The sequence below is a fragment of the Gallus gallus genome, chromosome 1, assembly GCF_016699485.2.
Source record: "Gallus gallus isolate bGalGal1 chromosome 1, bGalGal1.mat.broiler.GRCg7b, whole genome shotgun sequence".
In the NCBI taxonomy this organism is placed as follows: Eukaryota; Metazoa; Chordata; class Aves; order Galliformes; family Phasianidae; genus Gallus; species Gallus gallus.
This window is the reverse complement of record NC_052532.1, coordinates 106,791,295-106,800,819: the sequence shown is the minus strand read 5'-3', so window position 1 is coordinate 106,800,819 and position 9,525 is coordinate 106,791,295. Positions and strand designations below refer to the sequence as shown.

The window sequence follows — 9,525 nt, the reverse complement described above, 5'->3', positions numbered from 1 at the left end:
GAGCGGTGAGGCAGTGGCACAGGCTGCCCAGGGAGGTGGTGAAGTCACCACTGTCCCTGGAGGTGTTCAAGAGCCGTGTGGATGTGGCACTGAGGGCCGTGGGCAGTGGGCATTGTGTGGATGGGCCGATGGTTGGACTTGGTGATCTTAGTGTTTTTCTCCAACCTTAATGATTCTGGGGACACTCCTTCATCCTGAAACCCTGATGTCAATTTGTGCAATGCCAACTGCTATGTGCTACAGTCCTCCTCTCTGAGGCCTGGGACAGGTGCTGCCTGAAATACCTTGGTGAGGAGACCCGCTCCCCTCAGCTGCTGCCATCGACCCCAAATTGAAGATGGCAGCCTTGAGGGCAGCTCATCCTAGTGAAGAACAAACCACCTCCTGAGGCACCTATCTCAGCCTGGGGCTATCCAGAAGACTAAGGTGACAAAACTCCAAACTCTGGGGGAATAAAACTATTGGGATCAAATTGTGGACCCTTGTCAGCACCCATGACCCAAACAGAGACATGAAAAAGCATCGTAAGGAAGTGCTGCTCGTGCTGGGCTGGTTAAAACTCAGCAACTCTGCACAGGGAAGTCCTGCAGACTTTGGGGTCTGCTGAGGGGCTCCTGCTCCTCCCACACATCTGGTAGAGCTGCAGCTGTGCGGCAGTGATCAATGTCAGAATTTGCTGCTAGGACTTGCTTCACAGAGAGGGGTTAGAGTGGGTGTCGGATCAGGGTTGGTTACAATGCGCCTTTCAAACTTTTATTGATTTTCTAATCTCTTCTTCAGAAAAAAAAAAGGGGGGTGGGGGGGGGGAGGGGGGGAGGATTGAAGAACTAGGCTGCAAGCTCTACAAACCTTATTTCCCGGAGATCTACTCGCCCACACCCACATACAGGGAGGGATTTCTTCTTAAAGAGAGAGAAGTGCCAGCCAATTTTTCCTCCTAAAAGCATTTCAGGAGTTAGCAATTAAAGGGCCTTGGGATGGAGAGAAAGCCAAACTTGAAGTGAAGGAACGGATACCCTTGCTCAGCCGCCTGGCTGAAGCACTGCTAGTTCATGCCTTAAAGCTCTGGTTCAGCTGGCATCAATACATGCACCCAGCCATTATTGAATTTGGGCTGTGTGACATTAAACAAGCACGTAAAATGAGTGCATACCTCAGGGCCTAGCTGAGCTGAGGTCCCCAGTGGGGAGCACCTCAGGTCTGACTCCTTGCTGGATGGCTGAGAAGGACATCATAACACCTCACCAGCCTACACCTCCCCTGCAGTGCTTGAGGTTGCCAGATGTTCAGAGTTTTTGAGAGAACGGGTGCAGAACTTAAGGAGCTGAAGTGAAAGAACGTGTAGGTAAGGGCACACAGAGAAATACCAAAATTACTGAATGAAAACCCATCAGCAGAACTTTCTGCAGCCCAGCAGATGAGAGTAACCACAGCCAAAATCTGCATGAGAAGAAGCAATCCATGAGTCTGGAGAAAGGACTAGGAGAGAACAGAAACAAAAGGATATGACTGATATGGGTGCAGAAGTAGTAAAATGAGAAACAATGAAAGAGGCAGCAGTAAAACATGCATCTGCCATTTAATCCAGGGTAAATACCCAGATTAGTGACATCAGTTTCTGCTGTTTATTTGGAGCTTACTTTGGAGACAAGTCTCCTAAAGCTACCGCAGCTGTGGTACAGCCCAGTGGAAAGTAAAGCCCAGGGCTTATCCCAGCCATAGACGTTCTTGTAAAAGACAAGTGACAGGCAGAACAAAAGTTTATGTGGAGAAGTGCTCCTTCTTCAAAGCTTTTGTGCTCTTAAAAGGTTGGCATAAGCTGAGAGAGTGACAAAAAAAAAAGCTTCACAGTTCTTCTTCACAAATTTCCACATTGCTTTAAAATCACTTGGTGCTTAGATGTGCTGTCCTGCTTGTCTTGGTGCAGTTACGGGGCCTTGGCATTAGGATCCAACAGAATAGCAGTGCTCATCAAACCAGCTCTGCTGCAAGGGTTCAGGTGTGCCAGCTCACAGCTTCATGCTATTATGAGTCAAACTGCACCAAGAGGATGAAGACAAAGTGATTTACCTGAGATGATGGGACAGAAGCTGTACTACTGTAGAGCAGAGGCAAACAGGCACCACTGCAGCTGAAAGGGGCTTCTCCCCCAGGAGAACAGCTATTTGACCAACCTCCATGTGTTTTCACCCAAGACAGATGTCTTCACTTCCTCACGAAGGCTGGCTCTGGTTCGCTCATTTCCTAAAAAATATTAACAAACCCAATCCATGCAGAAAAATGTCTTGCTGCTGTTCTTGCATTTAACTAGGCCAGCTCAGGAGAAAAATTCCACCAGATACACACCTGATCCCACTGTGGTTGTCATGTTCCTCACGTAACCTGTTAGGAACAAAGCTGTAAGGCAAGACATTTTAACAGGGGCACTGATGTTCTTAGAGATAAAGGCATTATGTTTCTGGTGGCTTTGTTGCTTTCAGGTAGGAAGCAGGAGGGCCGCTCAGCTGTGCTTAAAGCATTACTCAAACCAGGGGCAGCTGGCATCCACCGAGGCACATGGAAAACCTGACGCCAAGTAAGTGGGGCTAATTAATACCTGTTTCTTAAATTAGAAGGCTCTTAATGGCTAATGTTTAAAAATAACACCCTAACGATATCTAAAAATAGCTGCTGCTGAGCCTCAGAGTATTCTGACCTCCATTAAATTGGAAGTCCATTTCCCGTGACTGGTGGTGTAAATCACATTTACCTTTTATATCCTGCTCTCTCTGGGATTAGCTGCGAAGCCTAATGCCTGACCTTGAAAGCTTGTTTGCAAACATAGAAGAGTAACCTATGGCACTCTTCAGAGTGGTGTGCAATATAGGGCTTTAACATGTGGATGAAGCAATTGAAGGGAGTGTCTTTGTGGCATGTCCCAAAGTGAGATCTGGCTCTGCCTGGTCCAGGAGGGGTGTTGCCAGGATGAGTTCTCTAGCAAGTGGGTTGCTTAGACCTAGCAATGAAGTGCCTTACAGGAAACAGAGAAATGTAAAACAAACAAACAAACAAAAAACCCCACCAAAGTTTATTTTTCCTTGTGCATAATATAGGAAATAAAATAATCTGGAAGACAAACATAGCTTGAGGACTTCTAGAGCTCTTCACCAAGCAGGTGGTGTGAACAGAAACCAAACATTTGGTGCTGCTGGTGACAATCACTTGCTCACTCTCGCTGTGCTCCTCCATGATGTGCTTGGCCATAACGCTTGCCACGTTGCATTGCAGTACCCTGTGACAGCTGTTACAGAGAGCAGTGTGCAATGCACCCTTCCCTGGTAGATTGCAGAGAGACTGCGTGACACCCACCAGAAAAAGGATTTCTGAGACAAACTCTCTGCATTTTTCTCACTGCTTGTCAATTGGGCAAATTACTTCCACAACCACATGCAACAAGTTATTTTCGTGTAAGCATTAAGTACAGAGTGTCTGAAAGGCCACTTTCAGTCCTAAAGTGAGCCACCCTAAAGCAAAGCTGGTCTTAAGTTTTGCAAGGGGCTGGTACTCTTGTTGGACCCTATCCAACACCGCTTTCCTTCCCACTCTTTGTCTGCGCTTAGTAGATGCTCTCCGTACCAAAGAGAAGGAGTATATCTGAGCACAAGGCTCCAGCTCTGCAGGATTGCCAAACCTGTGAACTCTCCATACGTTTCAGTTTTTTTCCAGTCCTCTGGTGTAAGGTCTAAGGTGGATTCTGGGTTGTTCTTCTGGGAAGAGACGCTGCACGTTTTTGTTATGCAGAGATCAGTGCCTGTCATGATGTCATCTGAAGACAAAAATTGCAGTCCTGCCTCATTAGTGAGATAAGGTGAATGTAAACCAGCTTTCACTTTCCTCACTCTTCTTGTTGTAACAGTCTTCATTAGTTTCAACAGATGGTTTTCCTCCCTTTGCCTGCAAAAAACTTAGGCTTTCCCCGCAAACAGGCATCAGGTCTTTTGCAGGATTGGAGCCTAAATTTGTTTCTGTTTCTGAATTCCAAGATGGATTTTGATGCAACTGTTATTTTATATATTAAAATATCAGGTTTCTGCCCACACACATAATGCATGATGTATAACAGACTTTTCAAGACGGCCATTGGAACAGGCCTCTTAACTGCAATTTATACCAAAGGAAGAGTTCCTATTCCTTGCTTTTCAGATGGAATTTATATATGACAAAAGTGCGAAGGTGTTGCTCCTCAGAAGCTCCACAATGTACATCTGGTTTCACATGCTGTCATTTAGCCCACAACCTAAAATCATAAGCTGAGACTCCACAGAGGCTAATGAAAATTATTCCCCTTTGAGCTGCTTTATTAAAATGCAACCTCAAGAATTACTGGCAAGTCAGGAAAGAGGCTTTAATCCAATACTTGTTATCCTCTTCCACAGGTTTTAAATCACTTTCGTTGCTCCCCAGTTTGAGCAAATACACCCTCATTGTTTTTGTAGTCCTGCTGTGACCTTCTGGGAACGTTTTCATCGTGTAAAGCAACCTGCTGCTCCCTACTTTATAAATCTCACTCATTCTGAGTGTTAACACCAGCTAATTCTCTGCTTTAGGAGGAAATCATATTTGTTTTAGTGAAGAGTCTGCTGGGAAGAAGAATATTTGAATTTAAAATATTTTTTTCCATTTCATAAATTGTCTCAAGTTTTCTTCCCAGTGGGCAATAGAAGCCTGTTTATATAAGCGGAGAGGGAAGCTTACTTTCCCATTACTTCCACAAAAATACGATTAACAGCGATAACTATGCTAATTATTGCACTAACCGCACTTGGAAGGCACCTTACTGGCTGGAGAGGGAATGCATTTGGGTAATGATTAACTTCTTTTTTCTTCAATTACCTTTTATTAGGAGAGCAGAAGGTGTCAAAGTAAAACAGCTGCATATCTTCCAAGAAAAGCCCGTGTTTTCCGAAGGAATTCGAGCGGAGGTGCTTTATTAAGGGAACCAGTCAGGACAAACATTAGCATGGCAAGCACGGCCGTTCAGTTACTTGGCTTCTCTCTTGGTCTGCTCGGCCTAATTGGGACATTAATTGCTACTATTCTGCCGCACTGGTGGCGAACGGCGCATGTGGGCACCAATATTATAACAGCTGTGGCGTACATGAAAGGGCTCTGGATGGAGTGCGTCTGGCACAGCACCGGCGTCTACCAGTGCCAAGTGCACCGCTCGCAGCTTGCGCTGCCGCCTGACCTCCAGGCAGCCCGTGCCATGATGGTAATTTCCTGCATCCTTTCTGTGCTGGCATGCGTGATCGCCGTCATCGGTATGAAGTGCACGCGCTGCGCCAAAGGGACCTCTGCCAAAGCCTCCATCGCGGTCTCTGGAGGGATTGTTTTCATCCTGGCCGGTCTCACATGCCTGGTACCCGTTTCCTGGACCACTAACGATGTCGTTACAGATTTCTACAACCCGCTGCTTCCTCAGGGGATGAAGTACGAGATAGGCCAAGCTCTGTACCTGGGCTTTGTCTCCGCATCGCTGACCATCCTCGGCGGTGCCCTGCTCTGCACCTCAGGTCAGTGCGGCACAGACCAGGGCCCACGGCAGCCACGGCCCTGCAGCACCAGGACGGCTCCCTCCTGCAGACCACCAACTGCCTACAAGGGAAACCACGCTTCTTCCCTGACATCTGCTTCCCATAGCGGCTACAGATTGAATGACTATGTGTGAGTTCCCTATGAGCTGCCTGCGGGACGCAGCTGCGTCATAGTTTCTGCATGGCATAAGACAAAGCTAAGACGATTTTTAATTTATAAGGGTTGCAATGCAAAGTTTACTGTTATTTTTTTTTTCTTCCTTCCCTTTCTTTCCATAGAAAGAAAGAATTTGAATCCAGAACTGCTCGCTTCAGTGCATGGAAAATAAATGCAAAGGGAACTATGATACTCCACGGACTGCAAATTCCTGCCTACTTCAAGCTGGAGTTTTGCATGCAGGCAGCTCAAGAGCAGTTTTGCTAAAAATAGTCTTCGAGTTTGCAGTTTCTGCCCTGCAACAACTATGAAGTGGCCACAACTTCTTACTTGAGCAGTGTTCCCACAGACGATGCAGTTTTGCCTAAAAGAGAGAATTTCATGGCAAAGCACAGCAGTGATTTCCTGTTGAGTTTCTCATTTCCATAATGTGTGATACTTCACTATGACAACTTAGTTGACTTAACTTTTTTTTTTGTAGTGTTTAGAAATACAAATTTTAATACTATTAAAAGCCATGTATTTGATAGCATGTTGTAGCCAATATTTTAAAAGTTTCTACCATATTTTTACCTCATAAAAATAGGATTTTAATACTTTCAAAAACATAATGGAAACAAACATTTTCAGAGTCATGGTTTGTGTTGGAAGGGACATTTAAGACCAGCTAGTTCCAACCTCCTGCTATAGGCAGGGACACCTCCCTCCAGACCAGGTTGCTCAGAACCCCATCCAGCCTGGCCTTGAATGCTTCCAGGGAGGGTGCATCCACAACCTCATTGGGCAACCTGTTCCAGTGTCTCACCACCCTCACAGTAAAGATTTTCTTCCTAGTATCTGGTCTATCAGCTACAGGGTTTTAGAAATATGAGCAATAGAAAAAAAGTACAAATTTGATTTTAAGCTCCAGTTAAAGGTGGAGAAAAAATAATTATCAGAACTTGCCACAGAATAGACTTTTGATTTTTTAGCAGATATAGTATTGTGAATATCCATGAATTCTGCAGATCAGAAAAGCAGCTTTTAGAATACTCTCTCCCACATACAGTGTGATTGACATAACTCCTTAGGCTCAGCCCCAGTGCTTTTTGCCTGAGATCCTGACTGAAGATGCATTAAGCATGGGGAAATTCTGCCCTGCCAGGCCTTGGCACAAAAGGCAACCTCCATGCTGGAAGAGGTTGCGCTCAGAGACTGTAAGCGCTGCCTTCCAGGAGGAATATAAGATGAAGAAAATTCTAATAAAATGCAATAATTCACCTTTGTATTCAAACAATTGAGAAAAATAAATGAGCACTTCATATTACAGTGAAGACCAGTACAAAACTTACTATGTGACCATGGTGTAAAAACATCAAAACCGTAGAAGTCCTCCATTCCTGCTAGCCCCGGAGAGCTGTATGTCCCTCTGGAGCAACATACAGACCAACATACTGACATTTAACAGGGCTGAAAAAAGCACTTCTAACAACTGTGAGGTGGTGCACTTCATTTGGCCAAAAGCCTGTGTGCAGTTACGTTATCACTGGGCAGCGCCTCCAGAGCTGGGAGTCTTTCAGCACTTCCCACGTTCTCACCCTGAACCTTCCTTTCTGTGGCTGATTACCAACCTTTTCTTTAACGTTGATTTGAATTGTGACAGTATTTCTCAGCATTGAAGCCCGTCATCGTCATCACTGCTTTTAAAAAAATGAAACGACATTTTAAAGCAATTTGCTGAGAGCAGCAATCGCAAAAAGGATCTGGGGCCGGGCTCTGGCACTGGAGTGGTAAAAGACCCGTGTTTTATTAACTGCAGATATTACATATGATGTGAAAAAAAGATTGTACAGAAACCTCTCTAACACTGCAAACAACTTAATAACAGATTTGGAGATGCAAGGAATGGATTAAAAAAACTGCGTTATACAATGGATTCTTAGTTACAGTGAAGTAAAATTGCTCATAGTCCATTGCACATTTTCTGGGATGATTTTTAGGGGGAAAGGTAGCCTAATAAAGGTGGCCGGTTACGTAGGGCTTTTTCTGTGTTTACGCTACGATAGATCTAGCCAAGTGATTATGATATCAACTTTGAACAAGAGTTTTGGACAGCCATGAATACTGGAACACAAGTCCAAGTCCAGGAAATGGGCTTGTGTGTCATTAGGTAGTATGTTTGCTATATACTGATAAATTACTTCACTTGCCAAGATGTTTGTGTAGTGGGAATACTCATGTGTAGTGCTATTCTTACTGCAAAAATTCCCAGCCAAATGGGTTACGTGACAGTAGTAAGAACTGGCAAAAATACCTGCAAGTGCTCTGATGTCAATAAAGAAAGTGAAATGGTTTGTTTCACAGGGTGCTGTGAACTGGTGGATCCCATCCCCTGCTAGAATCAACATATGTTTCTGCTTCTTTTTTTTTATTTTGTTCTTTTAAGCTGCCATTTGAAGCAAACAGTCTTATCCACTCTAGCAGTGTGAAAGGTCTGGCAGCAAGCAGGCATGTCACTGAGACCTCAGCCAAGGGCTGAATTCCCAGTGCCCTTCCCTTGCTGAGTAACCCCTCAGCCATCAGTGGCATCCAAGTGCAAATGACTGCCAAGGACAGGGACTGAGTTGCCTTGATATTGTCTCATAGAATATGCCAAATGTGTAACTCTGATTCAGGGCATCACAAACAGCCAAATATAAATCAAAGGAACAGAAGAGTAAAAAAAAACCCAAACATTTAGTTGCTCTAGAAATGGGTTAATAGTTCAAGGGAGGAAAGTGCATCATTCTTTTGTGACTGAACCTGTGGGATTAAAACCACAAGCATCCTTGCCAAACAGTATTCCACCACCTCCCTTCATTTGCAGAAGAAAGATCTGACCAGCAGGCTGTGAAAACAGACTGGTCTAGTGGCATGAAGCCTGGATTGGAGGTGGGCACAGAGGCAAAGCCAGGCCTTAGATGCAAGATAGGTGCTTGGGAAGTGATTTACTTTTTGGTAAAATCAACACACGTCAGTCTTAGGCACTGAAGACAGTGTTATGTTCAAACCTGCCCACCTGCACAGTGGAGGCCAAAAGGCTGTGATATGGAAGGGTTACCTAAACACCTGGGATATGCAGTGCTGCTCACAGCCACAAAATCAGACTGGGCAGAGAGAAGCTCTTTGGGTTGTGACCGGTGTGTTTGTTTTAGGTTCTCCACAGTGCCTAGCACAAGTACTGGAGTAATGTAAATGGCAAACCATAGGAAGAGCAACTCATTTCCTCAAGAAATGCGTCTGAGTTAATAAGATGAGGAAATGAACTAGAAGTTCCAGTAACCTAAGACAAAAGTTATCGGATCATTTCTATAATTAGCTGTTAATTAGGACCATCAATTTGTCCAGTTCTGGGGCCTCCAACACAATAAGGACATGAAGCTGTTGGAGCAGATCCAGAGAAGGGACATGGAGATGATCAGAGGACTGGAGCACCTCCCCTATGAGGACAGGTTGAGAGATCTGGGGCTCTTAGCCCCAGAAGAGAAGAGAAGGAGAAGAGAAGGCTCCAAGGAGACCTTACAGAGGCCTTTCAGTACTTGAAGGAGTCCTACAGGAAATCTGAGGAGGGACTTTTTAATAAGGGCATGTAGTGACAGGACAAGGGAAAATGACTTTAAACTGGAAGAGGGTAGATTCAGACTAGATATTAGGAAGAAATTCTTTACTCTGAGGGTGGTGAGACAGTGGAATAGGTTGCCCAGGGAGGTTCTGGATGCCTGAAAGTGTTCAAGGCCACACTGGACAGGGCTTTGAGCAACCTGGTCTAGTGGGAGG

At 44.9% G+C, this 9,525-nt stretch overlaps 1 protein-coding gene across 1 annotated transcript; it reads left to right on the top strand.

Annotated features, from left to right (window-relative positions):
* The first annotated feature begins 4,876 nt into the window (after positions 1-4,876).
* Positions 4,877-6,444, top strand: CLDN14 (claudin 14). The gene has a single exon (XM_015300231.4). The coding sequence runs from the start codon at positions 5,000-5,002 to the stop codon at positions 5,705-5,707; it is 708 nt and encodes a 235-aa protein (XP_015155717.1). The 5' UTR covers positions 4,877-4,999; the 3' UTR covers positions 5,708-6,444.
* Positions 6,445-9,525: the final 3,081 nt, after the last annotated feature.